The sequence below is a fragment of the Podarcis liolepis genome, assembly GCF_965112155.1.
Source record: "Podarcis liolepis genome assembly, chromosome: 10".
NCBI lineage: Eukaryota > Metazoa > Chordata > Lepidosauria > Squamata > Lacertidae > Podarcis > Podarcis liolepis.
Genome location: NC_139562.1, coordinates 49,384,647 through 49,410,535, shown reverse-complemented (window position 1 = coordinate 49,410,535; position 25,889 = coordinate 49,384,647). Strand labels below are relative to the sequence as shown.

At 41.8% G+C, this 25,889-nt stretch overlaps 1 protein-coding gene across 3 annotated transcripts in view; it reads left to right on the top strand.

The window, feature by feature from the left end:
* The window catches only part of TMEM117 (transmembrane protein 117), a 226,963-nt gene that overhangs the window by 114,325 nt on the left and 86,749 nt on the right, over positions 1 to 25,889 (top strand). For all 3 annotated transcript variants that reach the window (XM_083463616.1, XM_083463617.1, XM_083463618.1), the window contains exon 5: positions 24,721 to 24,818. In XM_083463616.1, the coding sequence (XP_083319742.1) occupies positions 24,721 to 24,818 (98 nt within the window). The remainder of the gene's footprint in view (positions 1 to 24,720; positions 24,819 to 25,889) is intronic.

Genomic DNA, 25,889 nt, shown 5'->3' with positions numbered 1-25,889 from the left:
AAAACAGTTGATATGGGCATAATTGGGTAATGTGATGGGCCAGGGAATTTTGCCATATTTGCCTTTCGAGGAAATCAGATGAGCTAGTTCAATGCTACAACATAAAACGGATGTTTTATTTATTTATTTATTTGCCTATAGGTAAAGGTAAAGGGACCCCTGACCACTAGGTCCAGTCATGACCAATTTTGGGGTTGTGGCGCTCATCTTGCTTTATTGGCCGAGGGAGCCGGCGTACAGCTTCCGGGTCATGTGGCCAGCATGACTAAGCCGCTTCTGGCAAACCAGAGCAGTGCACGGAAACGCCAGAAACCTATTTATCTACTTGCACTTTGACGTGCTTTCAAACTGCTAGGTTGGCAGGAGCAGGGACCGAGCAACGGGAGCTCACCCTGTCGTGGGGATTCGAACCGCCCACCTTCCAGTCAGCAAGTCCTAGGCTCTGTGGTTTAACCCACAGTGCCACCCGTGTCCCTTTTTATTTGCCTATAGACTTAGCCTATTTACATATCACATTTTCCTCCAAGAAGCTCAAGGCGGTGTACATCATTTCCCCCTCCCTGTGACATACGTTAGGCTGAGAGACAGTGACTGGCCCAAGGTCACCCAGTGAGCTTCATGGCCAAGTGGGGACTCTAACCCTGGTCTCCCAGGTTGTATTTCATTACACCACACTGGCCATATTTTGTTCCATTGGCCATGCTAGCTGGGGCTGAGGGGAGTCCAACAACATCTGGATTGTACAAGGTTGGCTGCCCCTGTTGTAACACATTGTACACCTCAGTGCATGGCCCGACATTCCTTGAGATAAATATGACTGGGACCAGGGAGAAGAGGCCTTTGTGGTTGTGTGCCCTTCCTCAATGACATTCTACCATATTTATTTAAGGCCTTTCTTCTTAGGAAGACTTAGGGCCATAGATTTTTAAAACCAACCTGTGTTTAACTTGGCTGGAAGTTCAGTGGATTTGTTAACAGCTTTTACTCTCTATTAAAAAACCAAAACAAAACCTACTTATCTTTTTAGTGTTTTGTTTTTATTATATTAATGCTTTCATTTTGTTTGTTGGACATCTCGAGCTGTGCTGCTGAAAGGCAGAACATCCATGTTTACAATAAGGAAGTAAGACTGCAGACCTTATCCTCACTTACCTGGGAATAATCCCTATGGAATTCAATCGGACTTATGTCAGAGTAGACATATTTAGGATTGCATCCTGAATAAACCTTCAGTCCTAACTAGAGACAGGAAGGCCTGGAAAACCCTCGGAAAAATTGGAAAAAACCCCAGGTTTCTCCCCCCCTCTGCAAGCACTTCCCCCCTCCAATTTTTCCATTTTTTTCCAGGCCTTCCCATCTCTAGTCCTAACCTCACTTACTGGGGAGCAGGGATCAAGCAGAAAGTCAATTCAGTTCACCTTTAAAGGCGAACACACCTAATTTTCACTGTTTGAAACAAACATGCAAGCTAAAACACAGCCATCCCAAGAAATTCGCACATCTCTGAATTTTGCAATGCAACCCTCCAGGACAAAAATGCAGAAAATAGGATCAAGTGTGCATACAATGCATGTATTGGTGAAAATAATGGCAGCAGCTTTCTTCTCACACATTTCCCATGCAAACCCCTCAAACTGTTTTCTGAACCCAGGAATATTTTAAAGTGGTTTGTTGATTTCCTCAGAGCAAGCACATCCTGGGTTTATGTATAATCTTCTGTGGTTCCATAGGTATGAATGTGGTTTTGAATCCTGCAACGGGTTTTGCTTTAGCATTCTTTGGAAATGTAATTATGTGTGCCTAACTCTGTGTGTGTGTGTGTGTGTGTGTGTGTGTGTGTGTGTGTGTGTGCAGTATACGTATATGTCAAAGTCCTACATTTCCTCTCAGAGAGGGTTGGCACTGCCCACCCCCACATAATGCACAGTGTTTCCAGAAGGGCATTTGTCTTTCTGCCCCTCCTCCTAGACAGAGCTGAGATGGAAAGCCCACAATTTACCTCCTATTGTTCAGCTTTGTAAAATCCAGAGTAATGACCCTATGGTAACATGGTTGTTATGCATTCTGTTCTAGCTAATGGGCGCCTTGCTGCCAGGTCAGACAATAGATTATTCTCTCTCTTTTTTTTACTTAGTATAAAATGTAAAATTACTTAGAAGCAGAAGGTGTCATCTTGGCAAGATCTTTTCTTCAAACAAAATCAAATAATCCATGCTTTAAAAAGAGAGAGAGAAAGGGAACGGAAAAGGGAGAGGTTGACTTCCCTCCTTTCCTCCTTCCACATGCTAAATAGCAAGTTTTTTTGTACTCATTAGAATGACTGACGTTTTGTCTGAAAACTCATATTTCCAATTGTATGCTTCCCCCGTAAAACATTTTCTGCAACTTGGGTAACAAAATCTTTCTAGTAAAAAATAAAATAAAAAATGAAATGAAATATCCCATTGCTATATAAATGCTTGCCTTGTGAAGGAAAGCTGGAGTTTCCTTTAAAAAACCCCACACACAACTGGTTTTAATATATACTGAGCATTCACAATTGCACTTAATTTCCCAACCTTTACAAAAAAAAATCTAATAATAATAATAATAATAATAATAATAATGGTTAAGAATAGTTTCAGTTGTTACATTTCAGTTTGCTTTTGCAAGAGCAACATAGCTCCGGATCCCCTATCTAGGAATGCTTCAATCTCTTTACTGAAGAGCTGGAAAAGGTTCAGGAAAGGGCAGACAAAATGATCAAGGGAATCAAGTGGAATTTACAGAATTTGGGGTGTTTTAGTTTAGCGGAAAAGCCAGTAGAGGTGATATGATAGAAGTTGATAAAATTATTCATGGCATGCAAAAAAAAGCAGATAGAGAAAAGTTTCTTGCTCACCCATAACACTAGAAGTTGCAGATTTCCGGTGAAGGTGAATGTTGGAAGATTCAGAACAGATAAAAGAAATGACTCATTCACATAGCATATAGATGGCTAAACTACAGAACTCATTTCCACAGGAGGCAGTGATGGATAAATTAATGGAGGACAAGGCTATTTCAGTGGCTACTCTTTATGATGACTGCTGTTGTTGTTTAGTCATTTAGTCGTGTCCGACTCTTCATGACTCCATAGACCAGAGCACGCCAGGCACTCCTGTCTTCCACTGCCTCCCACAGTTTGGTTAAACTCATGTTAGTAGCTTCGAGAACACTGTCCAACCATCTTGTCCTCTGTTGCCCCCTTCTCCTTGTGCCCTCCATCTTTCCCAACATCAGGGTCTTTTCCAGGGAGTCTTCTCTTCTCATGAGGTGGCCAAAGTATTGGAGCCTCAGCTTCAGGATCTGTCCTTCCAGAGAGCACTCAGGGCTGATTTCCTTAAGAATGAATAGGTTTGATCTTCTTGCAGTCCATGGGACTCTCAAGAGTCTCCTCCAGCACCATAATTCAAAAGCATCAATTCTTTGGTGATCAGCCTTCTTTATGGTCCAGCTCTCACTTCCATACATCACTACTGGGAAAACCAGAGCTCTAGCCTCTGCATTTGTAGCTGGAGGCAGTAATAAGAGGTATGTGTCACCACTCCTCCTCACCAGTCACTTCTGTACAAGACTCTGGTAGGGTTAAGATGGTTTGGCATTATGTACATAAGCAAGTGAGCTGGTGCAGTTCTCTCCTGCCCTCCCCTTCGGTTTGCAAGTCAGGGCTGGCTCCAGGTTTGAGGGGCCCTCACCTATGATGGATGCTTGCCTCTGTCAGCTGGCCCTAGCAGGCTTACCTGGCTGAAGTGGCAGTACTTTAGTAGGTCTAGGTACCCATTAATTTTCCCACAATGCCTCAGTGTTACTAAGTATGTGAAAGAGACAGAGGGATAGCTTTTTTATATTAAAAAAAATTGAAATGGGGGAAGAGGAGGAATCTTAATTAGGAGTCAACAAGGGGAGGGGCTTTGTTAAAAATAATCACTTGACCCTCAGGTGTCTCATACCACTCCTTATTTTATGAGTAGGCACTGTTTTTTCCCTTTTGCTTTTAAAGCGACCAGGTCACGGACCTTATAAAGGTGTAATTCGCAAGGCCAAAAGCGATCTCCAGCCCATGAAGAATTCTGTGAACTAACCATCTGATTGATTTGGCAGCAGGGGGAAGCAATTTCTAGCGATTGACAGGGATCCATCTATCCCCCCCCCAGTTCACTTTAGTGCACACATGAAAATAGGCCTGCAATAAAGGAGTAATCGGATGATGCCTTCATTGTACTGCCAGATGTAGCTTCCTTTGAATTTTCTCTTTGTTGCAGGCTGATCTTTAGTCCTTTGAATTAGCAGAAATGGTTGCTTTTAAGTGTAGTGACTGCCATATGCTGGAAGGAAAGCATAGCCATAAATTGAAGGGACTGCATGAGCTTTTCTCCCACAATTCAACCAGTAACTATATCAGGAAGGCAAATGGAAGAATTAACTTTGACTAGTGCATCACAATTAACCCAGTTGAAAGGCTGATGACCTATCAATTGAAGAGTTTGAATCAGTTGCCAGGTATACAATATAAACCTACGCACTCTGTGTAAGTCATAAACGGTTATAAAAGTATTTTAGAGAATAGCAGAAAGAAGTCAAGTGTGCAAGTACATTTGTGGCAATACATTTGTGTTCAGCCTTCCACTTTCCAACTATGCAATGAGCAGATCTGTAGGTAGTTTGTTTAGCATATAATAAAAGTCTTCAAAAATGGAAATTCTGAGGGGGGTTATTTTGAGGCAATTTTAACTCAAAATTGAGAGATTATGAAAGGCTTTAAAACATTTTTTTTAAAAAGCTCTAAATAACTGGGAATGTCTGCAATTGAATTTAATAGCACACAATGTATAATCCTGATTTGTTCTGCACTATTTTTGGTTTGAGGGGGGAAATAATAGAGATGGAAGACCGTTTGCATTCTGTGTGATGAAAATAGTGCCACCACACAGTGAGTTAAATTTAGCATTACAACTGATTAATGTGGTATTTACAATTCTGCTGCTGATGTAGGTACTATAGTTTGAAGAATTTTATTATTTGTTGTTGTGGATGCTGAACTAAGATGAATCAATGGGAAGTAGGCACAACCTTTGTTGACCAAGGGGTGGCTATGAGTGAGCCATCCCGAAGCCTCAGTGTTACCTGTACCAAGATAAGTGTGGCTTCTTAACCCATAGTATGTACGTTTAGAACAGGGATGTTGAATCTGGGGAGCTCTACATGTTGTTGGACTTCATCTGCCCCAGTCAGTGGTCAGGGATGATGGGAGTTGTAGTTCAACCATAACATTGCCAGCCAAGTGCGCCACATAATCCCATATGGCCTAGAATCTACAAATGTGTAAAATCCAATTGCTACGTGGAAACAAATGCACTAACTTTATATACATTTTGTAATGCATGGGATAAACCCTCAGTCTAGATTCCTGAGAGGGTCCAAGGCTCCTGCCCATTCCATTACTGTTGACCAGTAAATACTGTATTTTTCTGTGTATAAGACTAGGATTGATTTTTTTACCAAAAAATAAGGTTTAAAATCGGGGCTCATCTTCTACATGGGTGTTTTCTTAATACCCAAAATAAGGTAAAGGTAAAGGTACCCCTGCCCGTACGGGCCAGTCGTGACCGACTCTGGGGTTGTGTGCTCATCTCACTTAAGAGGCCGGGAGCCAGCGCTGTCCGGAGACACTTCCGGGTCACGTGGCCAGCGTGACGAAGCTGCTCTGGCGAGCCAGCACCAGCGCAGCGCACGGAAACGCCGTTTAGCTTCCCGCTATAAAGCGGTACCTATTTATCTACTTGCACTTAAGGGTGCTTTCGAACTGCTAGGTGGGCAGGAGCTGGGACCGAACAGCGGGAGCTCACCCCGCCACGGGGATTCAAACCACCGACCATACGGTCGGCAAGTCCTAGGCACTGAGGTTTTACCCACAGCGCCACCCGCGTCCCTTATACCCAAAATAGGGGGCGTCTTATACACAGAAAAATACAGTAAGTTGTTTCACTTCTTATTATGGCAAGTATTTTGCAGCCTGCTTTCATTGGGATTATTTAGTTCACCTACAGTCGAACTCTTGCTCTTGTTTCCGAACTGGAATGATTGCTATGGGCAGAAGCAGATTTAGGGCAGTATGACTGGTTCTGCTGCACTGGGGGCTGAGCCTAGCGGGGTGCTGCCCGGCATCGCAACTATGGTGTAGTGAATTGAGCAGAGTGCATGGGAAGAGGCAGGAGGGCACCAAATTTTGGCTTTGCACAAAGCGCTACTGAAATTTGAAAGTCTGCTCCTGCTGTAGGGTTAAAGAGTCAACCTCTTGTTTGGGATGCAGAATCCTCTGCAAGTTTATTTGGTTGTTTCTTCCTTCCTACTAATTTGGGCTGAAATTTAGGTTCTGGAAGGACTATCTGCTGGAGAAGAAAATAAATACTCTTGTGACACCTTAACTAGTGCATTTCCTGTGCTATAAGTGTTCATAGGCCAGAGTCCGCTGGGGTTCTGACCTGTGATAGCTTGTGTGACAAGCAATTGGATTGTCCTTAATTGGTGCTAGAAGAGTCAAACTTAACTGTAAGACTCAGACATATCTTAGATAGTTTTAAAGGGGGAGTCGATAAATGCATATCAGCGGCTATTAGTAACTATAGTTACATTCTACTTGCAGTTACTGGGTGTCAACAGTGAAAGAGGGCTATTATCTTCATGTTCGTCTTGTGAGCTTCCTGAAAGCATTTAGTTGGCCACTTTGGGATGCAGGATTAGATCGGCCTTTGGTCTTATCAAAAATGATGGTTCTTCTGTTCTCAACTATCTCTGCTGTAGTCTTTAAATTGCATTTCCACAATATTCGATGGCTTGTTTATAAGAGTAAAACCTGAGACAATTAAGGTTCAGCTACTGCGGGGATCAATATAAACCCAGTAGAATAAACATTAAAAAAACCAAAACCTCATGACAGAAGGAACAGCTGTGTAGGAACAGAGGCTTTGAAGCACTGTGAGAGAAGCTCAGCTCCCCGAGATTTCTTCTCTTTCATTTGCCAACATAAATAAAAAGCAAAGTGGTGTGGGCTTTAGCAGATTCCATGGCTAAAAATATAGTTTTGACACTGTGTGTGTGTGTGTGTGCATTTGACAAGACAAGACAAATAATATATTTGTGTGTTTTTTAATCAGTTATTAAAAATATTTGTAAGAGAGAGTTTGAATCTAATCTGTGCTGCAGTAGTACCTTCAAAAAAATATATTTAATTAAGTGTTAGTTCCTCTATTGTTGGGTTTTTGTTGTTGTTCAGCTTTTTGGTTCTTTGTAGGCACAGATGGAAACAGGGAATCTGCTGATGAATATTACTGATACAGAGAAAAGTAACTCATGACAAGTTTCCCCCTTTAATATTTGATTGTTTCCTAGCCATTATAAAACAAACTTTCTGTTGTCAGTTAATACCAAATTAAAGTGTGACGGTCTTGTTATATACCAGTAGTGCTTTTTAATATTTCAAGCTGGCACTGAAATATGAAACATTTCTACTTTGAAGTAAATTCCATGGAAAAATAAGTAAACAGTTTCAGGCAATTTATTGTTGTGAATTGGTTTTTTAAGAATATATAAGATGCTGCAACCAGTATATGGGCATCTGTGGTCTGAAACAGCTTTGATTTTTGCTTATAGACACAGCCTTTGATGATTTGCTGTTGGATTGTGTGAATGCCAACTGTAGGTGTAGTCAGGCAAAGCAATCCCAGACCCTCCAAGTGTCCCTATTTGCCAGGGACAGTCCCGGATTTACAGAAGCCATCCCAGTTTCTGATTTGATCCTGGAATGTCCCGCTTTCCCTTAGGATGTCCCTATTTTCATCAGAGAAATGTTGGAGGGTTTGGTAGGATGCCCCTATTTTCACTGGAGAAATGTTGGAGGGAATGGAGTTATGCGACCCCCGAGCCAACCTTTAGAAGACACCTGAAAGCAGCCCTGTATAGGGAAGTTTTTCAATATTTTATTATGTTTTTATATATGCTGAAAGCTGCCCAGAGTGGCTGAGGCAACCCAGACAGATAAGTAGGGTATAAATAAAATAATAGTGATAATAATAATAATAATAATAATAATAATAATAATAATGGAATAGGACGTCCCTATTTTCATCAGAGAAATGTTGGAGGGTATGCAGTCCTAAACCAGGGCCTGGAAAGATTGGTGGTTGGAGCCACTGTAATTTTAGCTGCTTAGCTCTTTATGTATGTTTGTATTTTATAGTCAAATTGCAAAAGCTAGTGGCTGATGCAAATATCTATTTATCTATGAAGGTCTATACGCTCATGCTGGCCAGGACAATAATGGGGAGAAGGCAGGGGCAGAGGGTTAATTATTTATGTATTTATTTTATTAAATATGATATAAAAAAATCTCCAAGATGTTTAAATAAAAATACAACAGCAACATTCAGGAAAACGTCCTGAAAAACTAGATAAAAACGAGATAAAACCCTAAAGCAGCTGTGTAGCACAAATAAAACCGCGCAGTGTACAAAACAAAAACATTAAAAATTAAGACCCAAAGCCCAGGAAAGCTTGGGTATACATAAAAGTTTCAAGGGGCCATTTAAAGGTCATAGCATCTCTGCCTCATGAATTTCCTGAAGGAAGGCAGTGGCTGCAAGGGAACCTGAGAACGCACTTAAATGCCAGTGTTTATTCTTGAAAAAAGGATGCGGCTCAAAAGCTTCATGCCTCTGACCCTACAGATAGGGGTGACTGTGACAGAACAGAGTGTCGCACCAGTGAGGGGAATCTATGCCCCAAACTGCCCAATGGCTATGGTTTCATTTTAAAACTTTTGTGATGCATATTAGACATGTAGGACTGCATAGATGTAATTGGCTGTGCTGTTTTCGGAATCCTTATCTGATGGATAGGTTGTCCCCCATTCCTTCCCTCTTATCCGCCAATTCTCATAGCAGCCACTTTTGCTGAATCAGGTGTTGGTCTTGACTTCCAGGTGTGTTGCGATCCCCCACTCTCCAACATTTGTTGGTTTTAAATCTAGGTTGGTTTGGGCACACTACTGTTTGTGGTTTTATATGAAGTGTAGTTCCCCATTAAGCCCCTTCCAATACTTTTTTTTTAAAATAGCATAGATACATTTATGGTTTGCTTCTATAACTCTCCCACCATGGTAGCACTGGGTTTTTTGTGATTCATGAAGCTTCGCTGATGAGATTTGGTAATTCCAAAAAGATTTTGTGCCCCCAAGAGCCCTCAATTATCCTTTGGGAAGCGGGAATAACATTTTGGCCGCATCCACTTTTGCACTCTGGCCATGAGTAGGGCTGGGTGATATCAGGTTTTCAGCACTGTGATTCATCATCAGCTAAACATTGCAATATAGTGATACATTATTATTATTGTTGTTGTTGTTATTGTTATTATTCTTATTTGAATTTATATACTGCCCTATACCCCGAGGTCTCAGGGCAGTTGACAGAACAAAATCAAAATCTAAAACCACAATACAGTGACACCACTTTATCTAATGGGGCCTCCTGCTGCCCCTGCGCCGCCGGAGCACGATTTCTGTTCTCATCCTGAAGCAAAGTTCTTAACCTGAGGTAATATTTCTGGGTTAGCGGAGTCTGTAACCGGAAGCATATTTAACCCGAGGTACCACTGTATATATATACGGTAATCAAAATAAAAACAACAACCTAATAACATCTGAATGAAAAGCCTAGCTAAAATGGTACGTTTTTGCCTGTCGCCTAAAGGTGTTGAAAAGGAAGGAGCACTGGCTCTGGCCCCATGAGGCACTGGGGTGAAGCCGCCCCTGCAGCCACCAGTGCCCGGTGCAGGGAGGAAGGAAGCAGCCGGCCGCTAAGGTGCGGCTGGCCAGCAAGCCCCACCTATGATATACCGCTGGGTCAAAATGCCATTGCAATATGACCCTCAAACTGATCCTGGATGATGTATCAATACATTGCTGTCAGGGACTGGGCAAAGGAGGATTGGTGGAGACCGCCTCCCCAGCCTGACCCTTCCAGAGAAGAAGGAGACAGTTCAGAATTACAACAGGGGGTTGAGGGAGGTCACAGCTCAGGCAAAAGCTGGGAAATAAAGGGAGAGGAGGAGGAGGAGGAGGAGAGGAGGAGGAGGAAGAAGAGGAAGAAGAAGAAGAAGGGGAAGGACAGCTGACAGACTCCGTGTCTTTAGAAAGCATTCCAGACCTCCTTCCCAGAACACAGCAGGCATTGAAAATAGGAGAGCAGAAATCTCAAAGGCAAAAGGCACTTTTCAGCACCCATGGAGATGACTCATGAGGAAGTGGGAGAGAGATAGAGGGAGTGGGGTTTCACTTGGAGCAACACCATTGCTACAAGAGGCTGCATTTCTAAGCTGCTGTACACCGCTTTAATTTTTTTAATTAAAATTATAAAGCAGTATAGAAATTTTAATTAATTAATTAATTAATTTCTAAGCCTCTCTCTGTGAATATTGAATAAAAAGCATTGGTAAGAACTTTCATTGTCTTATCCATTCCTGGCAACCTGCCCTGGGAGGTTGGATCCTCTGATGCCTGACAATTGCCCAGTCCTAGCCATGAGCACTTTTATATTTCCACCACAAACACTCTGAGGTTGGTATGGGACAATGTGTCCACAAAAGGTTATCCACTCCTGTGCTACATTGTATGTGATTGTAATGTTGTTACACACCACCCTGCATTGATAAATTAAAGGCACTTTGAAAATATCTACAGTAATATTTCCCCTCTAAGTAACAGTGTTGTGTGCTACCACACACTGAACATGAGAGCACCATTGCATAGTGCTGTGCCATCATAATGTCCCAAATTAGATGTGGCAACATTATAATGGCAATGCAGTGCCACACGTGACTTTGCCTTGCATCACGGGCAATGTTCTACCCGAACCTAAATATCCCTGCACTCACTGAATCAGGCTGAAAGACAAGTTTTTAAAAAGGCAGTCAAATCCTGCAATTCTCTAAGGCATTAAGCTAAATGCTAGATGTAAACAGCTTAATGGCATCATCAGGAGCTGCTTACCAACATCATTATGGAAAGATTTAAAAATGACTGTCAGGTCTATATTATAGCACAGTAAATAAGGAAAAGTCAGTGTTAAAGACTGTTGATTCTAAGAGGTAGGATCAGGAAAGGGCATGCCTAGATAAAACATCAGTCAATTGCTTTTACTAAATACCAGCCAAGCATGATTTCCAACAGAAGGTGCACAATCCTATGCAAAACACTGATTAAAAAAGCTTAATCAAGTAAGCTGAGATGACAAACAAGAGCAGCTGTAAAGCAAAGATTGTACATATCTGCTATGAACACAGGAATAGTAATAACTGTCTAGAAATTACAAGCAGCAAATCTAATAAAAATCTGACTGCGTGGCAGTGTGGGGGGAAAAAACCCTGTTTCTTTTTCTGAGAAGCTGGACTTCTTTAAATACATAGCTTAATTGTAGGTCGTTCTGTGAATATCTATAAGGCAAAGGTACATTTTAATGAGTAGCCAGCAACTTAATTCATGTAAGCAGGCAACAAAAAGACATTGTGTCTAACATTGTAGGCAAGAACTTTGTAGGAATGTTTACAACGCAACTCAGATGAAGTGGATTTTAATCCAGTGTTTCCCATGTTGAAATCTTCCCATCAGACCAGATTGGTTCTCAACCTGAACAGCTTGGGCTGATATCATAACAGGGGGGTGCTCAATAAAGAGTGACCTTTGGATGGCCAATATAAGTTGACTTTGGGAATATAGTTCTTCACCATCTGACATCCAGTTTGCTGTGTGATTACAGAATTCCCACTTCCTGAAATCCATCACAAGTGGGAATTCAGGGAATCGTATATGGTACAGTGGTACATAGAACATGGTGGCTCTCTGCTGTTAAAAACCTATTTGATCCCATGGAGGGTTCCACCACTAGAATAATAAGAGAGACCAGTTTCCTTATTGCTAGCAGATCCTGTGAACTTCCAATACTGTTCTGAAGGGCTTCCTAACCCTCTGTTTGGGGAGTCCTCAGAGAGAAGGGGGGATTTCTGGAATTTTCTCCCTCGCTGTTCCACTGAGAGACGCTGGGTCAAAGAGACTTGTGTCGACTCAGTGTATGACTTTTGTCATACAACCTATGATCAGCCACTGCAAAAACAGCTTCATAATATTATGGTGTCATCCTATGATATCTCTTATAATCCTACAAAGCTGTAGCATTCGATAATACATACTCCATCATAGCCATGGAGAGAATAGACTTTATAATGTATACTAGAATCCACTTCCTAGAAAATAGTTGATTTTGTGGGAGCTCCTACAAAACCTGTACTGATAACAAATTACTGTATTTTAAGCTTTTCCTAATGAGAAGAGCAATGACCTGCTGAAGAATTTTAGATTGCCTTTCTAGAGTGTGTTTTGAAAAATAGATGTTGTGGTCCTTCGTGGAAGTGCATGAAATGCTAATTTTCTATTTTCACTGAGTACAGATTTGACTGTGCCCTTTGTGCCTTTCAAGAACAACAAACATGAATCAACGTGCGCTGTGTAATTTTGAAGTACTCTGTTTCCTCTGATAGATCATAGTTGTGCACAAAGGGAGCCTAAGTTTTGTTTTTTGCATTCAGCCATTACAGTGGTACCTCAGGTTACAGATGCTTCAAGTTACAGACTGCGCTAACCCAGAAATAGTACCTCAGGTTAAGAACTTTGCTTCAGGATGAGAACAGAAATCACGTGGCGGCAGCGGGAGGCCCCATTAGCTAAAGTGGTACCTCAGGTTAAGAACAGTTTCAGGGACCTCTAGAACGAATTAAGTTCTTAACCCGAGGTACCACTGTATAAGCTAACACAATTAGTACAGTGACATTTCCAAGCTTTACGAGAAAACAATATATGATCTCCTCTTTTCTCTTTCTTGCCAGTCGCATTATCTGAGAGCCAGTGTGGTGTAGTGGTTAAGAGCGGTAGACTCATAATCTGGTGAACCAGGTTCGCGTCTCCGCTCCTCCACATGCAGCTGTTGGGTGACCTTGGGCTAGTCACACTTCTCTGAAGTCTCTCAACCCCACTCACCTCACAGAGTGTTTGTTGTGGGGGAGGAAGGGAAAGGAGAATGTTAGCCGCTTTGAGACTCCTTAAAGGGAGTGAAAGGCGGGATATCAAATCCAAACTCTTCTTCTTCTTATTGTACATTAGATTGCACACCTCCAGCATTATAGGCTCCACTGTTTCCTAGTCCGATCAAACACAGAAGACTGTTTACTAAACAGATCACTGGATTTCTGAGATATACGACTGGGGTACATCTGAACCAGCAATCTTGTCCCAGTTCATTCACCCTGTGCTGTGTCTCTCACTGCTTTGGAGCTAATTTCCACATTTCCTGCATTATATATCTGCTTTTTACCTTTCCCTGCCACTAAGGATTTTTTAATGTTATTTTTAAAAACCATCAAGTACTGATCTTCCACAATCACACCTACTGTACTGTAAAAAGAATAGGTTCATTGTGCTGCAAAAGTGGGTAAGGGATTTGATGATGAAATTGATCCTGGTACGGTGAGGTTGTTTTACATTTGTCTTCTAAAATAAATTAGCACAAACACACACACACACACACACACACACACACACACACACACGTGTGTCTAGAATAATGGGTGCAATTGAACAAATTCACATTAAAAAACAAAACAGAATCTGTTTACTTTTTTGATCATGAAAGCCGAGTAGGACAAAGGCCAAGAAGAGGTCCAATGAAATGCTAGCTTTTGGCTTGTATTCAAGGTAGTGTTAAGTAATGGTCTCATCTCTACAATGGCGATATTGGGAGGGCATGGGGAGAGAAGATGGGGGGAAGTCCCATTGCACAAGCAAAAATCCTTGTGCTGACAGGACAAGAGAGTTGGATACTGTCCAATGCACTGCAGGGGAACCTGAACAAGCAGAATGAGAAGAGTAAAGGATAATATATTTCATTAGGAAGGAATATCATGATGAAGAATATCATGTGAATAGCAGTTGTAGGTTGAACAAAAAGTTGCTGTTATAGGTGCCTACTTATTGCAAATTAACTAAATTACCACGTTAAAAAGTGTGGTTTCACTCGCCCCCCAACACACACACAGTGGTAGAAGCCAGAACAAATTGTTGGAATGACAATGATCACATTCTTTTTGTCCAAACAAGACCACCATGTTATTGTTTGGTATGGTGTGACAATGTCAAGTACTTTCTTTGATGTACCAGCATCCGCAAATGACTGTCCTTCATGAGCATCAGAAAATGAATTTGATTCCTCTAATGCAAAAGGTAATTGGATTTTTTTCTTTACTGAATGCATCTCTTTAATGACTACCACTGTGTCGGCCAATTTAACTGCAAGTGACCTGACACTGATCTGATGATAGGACTTAAAATAAATGCTTGAGCTACGAGATGAAAAAGATCAGCTGTTTGATAGTTTGGGTGTGTGGGCAGAATATTTCCTATCTTTTTTCTACTCTTGAATAATATCCCCTACTTGAATATCATTCTTTTAAAGCATACAATTGAAATAATTGATCATTCAGTAGCAGATTGCATCCTTCTAGCATGTATAATAAGTAATTTCCAGAAAGTGCCTTGGAGACAACACTTTGAAAATTGAATAAAATTCAACCAGCAATAAACTTGCTTCTTGCAAGTGCTTATTACAATTCAGTGTATTCCTGGAACTGAAGGCACAATCCACCAAGCCCTGCTGCTTTTGTAGTCTGTAATTATATCAGTGGAGCTTGCATGGGGATCAATAATACTAAGTGGAATGAGTTAATTTTTTAAAGGCTACACCTCTGTTGTTAAGTGTTGTCCCCCCCCCCCAATATATGTTAACAATAGACCCAGTGCCAAACAACTTGAGAACAGCCTTAAATATTTCAGTATATAATGTCCTATGTCCCACTAAGGCTATGGGTCAGATTTTATTTAAAAAAAAAAATTCAGGACCTGCCTGCTTATATAAACTTTTCATCCAGAAATGGAATGCCTTTAGCATCACTTCACAGCCTTGTTTTTATGAGAGTACAATCACCAGTGACTTGTGTCTAAATATGTCTCATGGTGAGATTTGCTCATTTGTAAGAGTATTACACTTATGCCAGTGTATCATAGACTGAGCTGGGTAGTGCCAATGGAAAATATCAACGTCATCACTGCTGTACCACAGGATTACGTTCAAGGCAATTCACTACTGTCATTTTTTGGGACATTAGTGGGGAATTTATAGCTCTCCAGGTGTTATTGGACTCTAGTTCTTATTAGCCTCAGCCACCATGATCAAGGACCAAGGACAATAGCCATTGTACTACAACTGTTAAGATTCCTGCTCCGTGATTGCAGTCATGAGATTGTTGTCCATCACCTGACGGTGTATGTTTTTATTCCAGTGTGGGAAGTGACAGAGACAGGATGTTTGTGTTACTGTTTTCCGTGAAGTGGGACTATTGTCATTTGTTCTTTCCTATGCTGTCTGATGAGAAAGAGGAAGGAGCTAAGTCAGAATGCTCCGAGTGTATTATATGTAAATAAACGTAGGTTAGCCAAAATGCTGTGCTACTGAGTTCTGTTACGCAAACTGAGAATACTCTGCGGATCCCTAAGTGTGCTAATGCCTTTTGGCATCAGTCGCTGTGATGTTCGGGCTGAAGAAAGCTTTTGAAGCTCCCAAACGATTGACCAGGAGGGAGAGAACATGCCAGCCAGGCATGTGTCTCTACCAAGGTCCTACACGAGAGTAGGATGCTCCTAACAACAACCACCTTTGGAGGACCACAGGTGTTTTGGATAGCTAAGGCATCTAATCCACCTTGTTCCATGAACCTCAAAGCAGTTTACAAGGGTTCTAGATTAGGAACACCCTGTGTGTGGGACCAACTCAGAACTACATCTGTGCAACCTTGGTTTCCTTGATCTAGGTGGGATCTAAATATAAATTGGTAAGTATGTTTAATCTGTAAGCTGCCTTGAGTCCTATCAGGGGAAAAGGCTGGGTATAATTAAATATATAACAATAACAACAAAAAACGTAAGTAAATTCTTGAGAATTCAGGTTTGCTTCTGGGTGGTTGTTCCATCGTGCAAGTTCTCTTCAACTACTTCAGTCATCACATTCTATATGCACAATGTCATGAATGTTTGTAGACCACACATTCTCTAGGGTAGTAACTGGGGAAACTCCTGGCCATATGGAGTGGACCATTCCCACCAGTCCCATGCCTGACATTATAAGACATCAGCTCTGGGAAAGTTCAGGATGCTTGCAAAGGAAAAATCAGGAACGCACTGATTCATTCTTTGCAGCCAAAATTTAACATTTTTTAAAAAATTGGGCACCTTTTTCTGTTGCTCTGCATGGCTACAGCAAGATGCATTAAATTTAGAAAGCACCAGCTGCAAGGGGGGAAATGTTTCCCTTGCAGCTGCGGCTTGGATTCAATCAATTCAGGCTGGGGTTGCAAAGGAAGAATGACTTGAATTCAAGCTGTGGATTCAAAGGAAGCCTTTTTCTATTTGAACGCTAAACCACGTCAGGAGATTGAGGGGCAGGTGAGCCCACAAAGGGTTAGGCACTTCTGGATCCAGCCCTCTGGTCAGATCCAGCCTGCCACCCCAGCTCCAGGTTGTAGTCCTCAGCTTGCCAGTTGTAGCTGGTTTTATAATGCTACACTCATTTAATCAAAGCATTAATTTATTTCCTCCCAAAGAGATAAACATCAAATGTCCAGGCAATTTCAAAGCAAAACATTTCTGACCTGTAGTTCATCATTGATGGAAGTAGGCCGAAGGTGTTCTAACAATTAAAAAGCACTTTGGAATACCGACACTTGCCACGTTTTACACGCACGTGGGTTTCTTCTCCACAGGTCACAACATCAGCACCATAGACAGCACTTCCCTTCTCTGTGAATCCCTAATACTGCAAGGGAGTGCAATTTTGAGAGAGAACCTGGTGGCTGAAGGAGGGAGAGAGGGTGTTAGGTTAGGAAGTCTTGGACAGTCACATGTCTCTATCCGAGAGAGCAACATTGCCTTGTTGGATTTTAAACATTGGCTATTCCTGGTAAACCACTGAGCCTAGGGCTTGCCGATCAGAAGGTTGGTGGTTTAGTCATGCTGGCCAAATGACCCAGAAGCTGTACACTGGCTCCCTCGGCCAGTAAAGCAAGATGAGTTCCACAACCCCAGAGTCGTCCGTGACTGGACCTAATGGTCAGGGGTCCCTTTACCTTTATTCCTGGGATTTTCAGTTGCTAAATGCAAATGCAGTGGTACCTCAGTTTTCGAACGTATCCGTTGATGAACATTTCAGAACTCAAACGCTGTGAACCCAGAAGTAAATGATTCCGTTTTTGAATGCGCCTCAGAAGTTGAACGGCTTCCGCTGAGTGTATATGTTATTTTTCTCAATTGTCTCTATTATATTTGCAGACCACATTTTGCGCCTTGGTTTTCGAACGTTTCAGAACTCTAACAGTCTTCCGGAACAGATTATGTTTGAAAACCAAGGTACCACTGTAGAAGTAGAAATTACATTCCGCTGATTTTTGGAGGGGTATTTTCTGTGATCTGGCTGTTTTATTATCTGAATCTATCTGTAGCCTTTTCTGCGAGCTCTCTCTCTCTCTCTCTCTCTCTCTCTCTCTCTCTCTCTCTCTCTCTCTCTATGTCCCAGAGTGAACTATATCATTAACTGCCTGGGCCCAGAGGACTTTGCAAAAGGGTCTGCAGATCAAGGGATGCTTCTGTGTGACTGTCAACTAGAGCTGTGTTCTCAAGAGCTATTTAATGCTATAAATACTTCTTCTTAGGCCAGAAATATTTACTTTCAAAGCATGGTATAGATGAATAAGAAATTTGGCTAGCTGATTGCTGTTGAATGGTCTAGGCATCCAGCTGATACTAAGTGTTCTTAGAGCAAAGGAAAAGTACAGAGACATTCCTACTTGTTCTCAGTGCACACAGTTCTATATTTGACATTTATTAGTCATGCCTTCACTGCAGAAATAAGTCATGCTCTCAAGGACTCCTTCAGGTCTGTGCAAGGACTTGCCAGCATGCACCAGAACTTGGGCTTTGTTTTCTGATAGCTATTGCTCATGCCGCAGCACTGGTTGGTGCTTCTGAAGTTGCTCCAAGTTGTGGAGGTGTCTCCTCAGGCAGCACAATGGGGTGCTTTTGAAACGAGGGAGCTTAATAATCTTGCGGTCTACCGAAAGTTTGCTGCGTGAACTTCCCATGTAGCCACCCAGTAATAAGCGCTAATGGCTTCAGTTAACTTTGCAGGCTTTGTGCAAGCAAATATTCCTCATTAATTTCAACAGGGCAAATTAGTGTAGTTTTCTGAGAGTACATGTGGATGGGAATACATCATAGCCTAACAGAGAACACATGTTTTACATGCAAAAAGACCTAGGTTAAATTCCCCCTTATTCCCTTGTAGGGCTGGGAAAGATTCCAGTCTGGAGAGGCACTGCCAGTCAGTGTTGACAGCACTGGGGTAGATGGACTAATGGTCCCTGAGGCAGCTTCCTATGTTCATATGCTGCTATGGATGGAGGGGATATTCAAATAGGTTTGTACTTAATGCCAAACCTCCCTAATTTGCACTTTCCAAAACACTATGTGAACCAAAACAGCCGTTCTTAGAAATTTCCACTTCTTCCATTTTTGCAGGGCAGTTTGCCAGCCATGTTTACAAGAATGCATATATTAGGGGGAAGGGTGCATAGCAAATGCATGCATTGACATACAAAAAGGCAGCGTATTAGAGATAAGCACTTTGCAAAAAGGCATATAGTTGAAAAATGGCGCGTGCACACGCACGTACACACACAAAGGTGCATATTCGAAATCTGATCGTGATTTTTTTGAAATACATTTTTAAAATTGCAATGTGATGTGGAGGTGTGAAGAACAGAAATTGAGACGGGGGGGGGGGGTGAGAAACCCAGAGAAACCGAACTGAGAGATTGTATGCCACTGAATATTTCTGGGAGATGGTGAGCTAGAACAGTGTTCCCCAACCTTGGGCCTCCAGCTGTTTTTGGACTACAACTACCATCATCCCTCGCTAGCAAGACCAGTGGTCAAGGATGATGGGAATTGTAGTCCAAAAACAGCTGGAGGCCCAAGGTTGGGGAACGCTGAGCTAGAAGATATATCATAGCTACCAAGTACATGCAACCATGGTTAGCTTCAACTTTCAGGCATGGTAGTAGCCTTACTCTCCATCTACATGTTTTGCCCGCCTTCATTAACTCAGTTTTCTTCCCCTGCCATGTTTTATAATTAATTTCAGTCAGCAATGATAGTGCCATTGCGCTTGCCTGTCAGCATTGTTCTTAGTGGGGAAGATTCAAGTGGGCATTGCTTTGGGTGGCAGACAGTTATGGTGGAAACCTATCCCCAAACTGTTCTTTAAGCTTAAGGGCAGCGGGAGACTACAGGAGAATCAAGGCAGTGTAAATTGTTTAAGGTTCACTGTCAGCTGAAGTTAGACTCAGATAGTCTGAGATAAAAGCAGACGTGCCTCTTTAGATCTCCTAACACAGCGAGTGCTTTATGAGCTACAGATGCCTTATTCATTACATTATTAATATATGCTTAAATGCTACAGATAGTTGAACACGTTTTCCCCACGTCCAACAGAACATGGAGTCCTTATAATCATCCAGCAGCTAGAATTTCAAAACTGAAAAGGTGAATGTATTTATCTGCAAGTTAACTCCACTTTTTTTCTTTTTTGCAAAAGGAGTTGCTTTCATCATTTTACACTTAAGAATGCAATCCTATTTTTTCTTTTTTGCAAAAGGAGTTGCTTTCATCATTTTACACTTAAGAATGCAATCCTATGAGTATCAACTCAGAAACAAGTCTAAATGAGCTCAATAGGATTTACTCCCAGGAAGTATGTTGCAGATTGCAGACAGAGTCTCATGTTTATAACCCTGAACTCTGGCCCAGAAGAGTGGGCTATTTCATGCTCATTAATTTACAATGTCAAAACAAGTTGTCTCTCATCTTATGGCTTTTGAGCATTCTAAGGATGAGGCAATCAAATAGGATTGGCTAATATTGATTCTTGTTTCTAATTCCTCTCCCCCTTTTTTCTTAAATAACCATAAAATTGGGAGCTGATTAACAGATGGTCTGTTGAAATATACATATTAAAAATTAATACTGGCTTTTTCATCCCCCACATTTTTTTTTTAAAGAAGAAAACATTGTGTGGGTTTCTTTCATTTTTGCTCTGCTTAATTTTCACTGGCATTAATAATGGAAAGTAGATCACAGGTGGCATATGGTCTTCTTTAGGGAGGACTCGCAGGCTTCACTTGCTTGGACTGCAGTGTTGTGTACCAAGCCAGGATTTCTCTAGATGCCACTTCCGAGTTAGATTGGAACAGAATTGTGTGTGTCTTCATGGTCATATGTGGCAAATCAGTCATCTTGAATTTAGATGGCCTTCCAACAGTCTGAAGTAACGCAAACTCCAATTGTGGCATTTCTGCTGCCGTCTGTGGTTGGGAATCAAAGCCCACTTTGACGTTTAGAGTTACTAGAACGTTGCATGTACATAGCACATTGATTGTAAGAGGGCTTTTCTCTTCCGAAATGATGGATCCAGAATCTGGATTTCTTAGGCTTCTTTTCCATAGTAACTGCCTAGAATTGTCGTATCATAGATCTTGATATTTTTAGATGGGTTTTTATGAATATTTTAGATCACTTGAATCAATCTTTAACACCCTTCTCTGCCTTCTTTGTTCATGCAATTAAGGAGAAGAACAATAGAACTATAGTCACCATGACATCCAAAGAATTTTGCCATTCCTTAGGGCCTGTTGCAGCAAACCTTTTAAGTCACATATCATTGTGCATTCACCATAGAATTGTAGAGTTGGAAGTCTGGCCCCCTGCAATCCAGGAAACTAAAGTATGGCAAAGCATTTTTTTAAAGCATTCAAAACTCCATTTTCTTGCTATGCAGAAACGTGTCCTCAAACAGCTCCATAATTTCCTGCGTGTCAAAGGCACTTTAAAATGCTTTTTGAAAACCTGTCCTTAGAGACAGAGATCTGGTTCATACATTAGGAGCAATAGCATATAACCTCCATGGCAAGACTTAGCGGGCCCTGAAATATTTTGGTGGAACCAAATAACACAGCTGCAGAGGCAGCGGCAGTTGCTCATTCTCTAAGCTGGATGGCAGGCTTTATAGTTTCTCTGTGAAAGCAAATGTAGCCAAAGTTTTCTTGTGAAAGAGGCACAGGGATTATTCTCTCAGTGGTAGGAAAATTCAAAGGACTGCAGAACAGGGAACTTAAAAGGTCCTCTCTCCACAGAGAAGCATTCACAGAGAATTACAACAGTGGACCCATGTTGATCTCTACAGAGATCAAAAGCATGGGAATCGATAGGTGCGCCATGAAAGGAAACCCCACACTTTCAATGAATTCCATTTTTCAGCCATTGCTTCTATTCTTTTTGATCTCGGTTGATTAGGTGCTTCCCCTCTGTGCTTAGTGACACAGTTAGTCAAATGGTAATCAAGCCTGTTCACTCTGCCAGTTCATTGGTTGGGGGCCAGTAACCCTTTCTCCAGTGGTCATCCATTCAAAATTGGACAACAGCACCAGGTCACAACAAGCGCAGGTTTCATTGCTGCTTCTGCCCATCTTCTAGGAACCCCTTCACATGCCACTTACTTCCATTCCACATGCCAAATGGGATATAATTTGTTCACTTATAGTGCCAGCAGCAATAGCAACACCAAAGAACAACTCGTGGCCAAGTTTTGCTTCATCCAAATTCAAATGGGACTGTGCAAATGGATCCTGGTTAAACAACCATGGAATTGCAGAGTTGGAAGGGATCCTGAGGATCATCTAATCCTGGCATCAGCAAACTCGGCCCTCCCAGATGTTTTGGGACTACAACTCCCATCATCCCTAGCTAACAGGACCAGTGGTCAGGGAGGATGAGAATTGTAGTCCCAAAACAGCTGGAGGGTCGAGTTTGCCGATGCCTGATGTAGTGCAACCCCCTGCAATGCAGGAATATGCAGCAGTCCCATACAGGGATCAAACGTGCAACCTTGGCATTATCATCACCACGCTCTAGCCCACTGAGCTATCCAGACGGTTGTGACCTATAGAAGCATGTAGCTAAAGATAAATCATAATCAGTGTAGCTCTCCTATTCAGATTTTCAAAGAACAGGGAATCTCCAGTTTTAAGGAGCAGAAAGTATGGGATGGCTGGAGAAAGAGAGAAAGTGGGGGGGGGAGAGTTACACTCTTTGAAAGGACAACAACAACAACAACAACAACAATTTATTACTTATATCCTGCCCATCTGGCTGGGTTTCCCCAGCCACCCTGGGCGGCTTCCAACAGGAGATTAAAAATCCATTAAAATATCAGTCATTAAAAAAAACACTTCCCTAAACAGGGCTGACTTCATATGTTTTCTAAACGTCAGTTGTTTATTCCTTTGACATCCGATGGGAGAGCATTCCACCGGGCAGGAGCCACTACCGAGAAGGCCCTCTGCCTGGTTCCCTATACCTTTGCTTCTCACAGTGAGGAAACCGCCAGAAGGCCCTTGGCATGATGGGGGTGGAGACGCTCCTTCAGGTATACTGGGCCGAGGCCATTTATGGCTTTAAAGGTCAGCACCAACACTTTGAATTCTGCTAAGAAATGTACTGGGAGCCAATGTAGGTCTTTCAAGATCGGTGTTATGTGGTCTCGGCGGCCACTCCCAGTCACCAGTCTAGCTGCCACATTTTGGATTAGTTGTAGTTTCCGGGTCACCTTCAAAGGTAGCCCCACATAGAGTGCATTGCAGTAGTCCAAGCGGGAGATAACCAGAGGACCACTCTGGCGAAACAGTCTGCGGGCAGGTAGAGTCTTAGCCTGCGTACCAGTTGGAGCTGGTAGACAGCTGCCCTAGACACAGAATTGACCTGTACCTCCATGGACAGCTGTGAGTCCAAACTGACTCCCACCTGCACAGTTGCCCCATTCAGGACCAGAGAGTCCCCCACACCCGCCTGCCCCCTGTCCCCCCCAAAACAGTACTTCTGTTTTGTCAGGATTCAACCTCAATCTGTCAGCTGCCATCCATCCTCCAATTGCCTCCAGGCACTCACACAGGACCTTCACCGCCTTCACTGGTTCTGATTTGAAAGAGAGGTAGAGCTGGGTATCATCTGCATACTGATGAACATCCAGCCCAAACCCCCTGATGATCTCTCCCAGCGGCTTCATATAGATTTTGGAATATAGAACAAAACCACCCCCACTCTCCGTTATTTTCAAAGGAATGTGAAGGAGACAGACAATTTGGAATGTAATCTAACTGGAAAGATAACTGATTATAAATTTTTAGCTGAAAGGAGGAAAAGTATCTGCCAGCTGCAAGGTCAGAGGTTTTCCTATTAATCATTGGCAGTTTGGAATCAGACCGTTCTTCCTAGGTTGGGAAAAAAATGGTGAGGACAGTTTATTTGTTGGAACAGAGGGGTCTCTAACAAGCTCTTCAATCACGGAACGAAGTGACACAGAGGTTTTTGGAAAACTGTGACACAACCACTTCCCCCGAGTCATGATGGGAAATATTAACAGTTGGAAGAATGAAAGACACAACAACATATATGGTTGGGACAACAACATGGAGAAAAAAATTATCACACACAGGAAAGAACAAAGATTACAGACTAAGTGTCTTACTTAAAACTTTGTAAATTACTTAATATATCAACATGAATTGAAACCATAAGATTGTAGCCATTATACAAAGTATTATTATCTCGAAGGGAATGTAATTGAAATTATTAAGATTTTGGAACGCAGAAAAGAAAAAGAAAAACAAAGAGGGAGCCATCAAATCTAGCATGTGAGGAGGCCACTTTAACTAAATTGTTTCATTTGGTATATTAATAATTGGTTTTCATAATTGTATTAATTGGATAAAATTAACTGGAATTGTTATAATGAGGCTGTTATTGGAACAATATTGAAAACCAATAAAAATATTTTTTAAAGGAAGTGTGGGATGTCAGCAGGTTGGAGGAGAATGGTGCATGGACAAGGAGGGATTAAAGGAGAAACAAGGGGTTCACAGCACACATTAAGCTGAGATATGGGCAGGCCCTCATTCACGAGTAAGCCCCATTTCCCTCTCTGGGACTTATCTATGAGTGAACACACATAGCATTGGCCTGCTTAACTGCATGTGCAACTTTGTCCCCTGGCTTGGGGCATTTTTGATGTATCATTTGAAATCACTGCAATACATTACAGTGGTACCTCAGGTTAAGTACTTAATTCGTTCCAGAGGTCTGTACTTAACCTGAAACTGTTCTTAATCTGAAGCACCACTTTATCTAATGGGAGCTCCTGCTGCTGCCACGCCACTGGAGCACGATTTCTGTTCTCATCCTGAAGCAAAGTTCTTAACCTGAAGCACTATTTCTGGGTTAGCGGAGGCTGTAACCTGAAGCGTATGTAACCTGAGGTACCACTGTACAAACTTTCTCCCTCTCCCTCTCCCTCTCCGCCCCCCCCCCCCCCGCTCTCTGTGTGTATGACTGTAACTAAACTACCTCAGCTTGAACTAGTCTCTTTGTCTCTTTCTTCACTCCAGGTCACAGATATGATGCTTCAGGACAAGCCTTATCCAGACTGGGGAAAGTCTGCCAGAGCTTTCTGGAAAAGGGGGAACATCAGGATCATTTTATTCTGGTAGGAAATAACCACAGTTCAATTATTACAAATGGTTGTGCTTTTACAGAATATACCATGTAAATATATAATTCTGAACCACTTCCAAGGGTTGTAGCGCAAAACATCTGGAGGGTATCAGGTTGAGGAAAGCTGAGATAGATCCTTGGTCTGATCCAGCGTGTCTTTTCTTATCCGAATCAAATCAATAAATGTTCTGCTGTGTTTTACCATGATATAAATTTTTCTTAAGCTATTTTTACCTTGAAATAATTTGCCACAAATGTCTTGAATGTTAAATTGGATTAAGTGTAAGCAAGACATCATTTCATCTTCAAAAATAAGCTGATCTAATGGGGATTTTTAAAATATAAAGGGTGACATAAGTGCCTTCATTTCTTGCTGTGGGCAAAGAAATAAAATTGCCTTAGGCAACACCACTCATTAAATAAAGACATTATTTATGGGATACATGCCAGGCATTCAATAACAGCCTTCTTAATAAGCAGAGTGAAAAAGAAAGATGGGCAAATAAGTAACGTTAAAAATTATAACCAAGTATTGTGACCCCTTAAAGACACATGGTTGTAGAGGGGGAAATATAAGCAGGAAATGCAAAAAATACAGACTGTGACAATTATATTATAGTTTAACCATATATAAAATAGCTACAGTGACCATTTACAAAGCAGTGTTGATGAAAACAAACATCTTGGTAAGCTATTTAGCTCTTATACTGGGATAAAAACTCATTGGGTGATGCCTAATGTTAGATATACTTGGCATAGACTCACTAAAATGACTAAATAACTGAACAGAAGTACAGTGGTACCTCAGGTTACATACGCTTCAGGTTACAGCCTCCGCTAACCCAGAAATAGTGCTTCAGGTTAAGAACTTTGCTTCAGGATGAGAACAGAAATCGTGCTCTGGCGGCGCGACAGCAGCAGGAGCTCCCATTAGCTAAAGTGATGCTTCAGGTTAAGAACAGTTTCAGGTTAAGTACGGACCTCCAGAATTAAGTACTTAACCTGAGGTACCACTGTAACGTTATTTATTAGTTATTATATTCATGTCTCAACGTTCCACCAA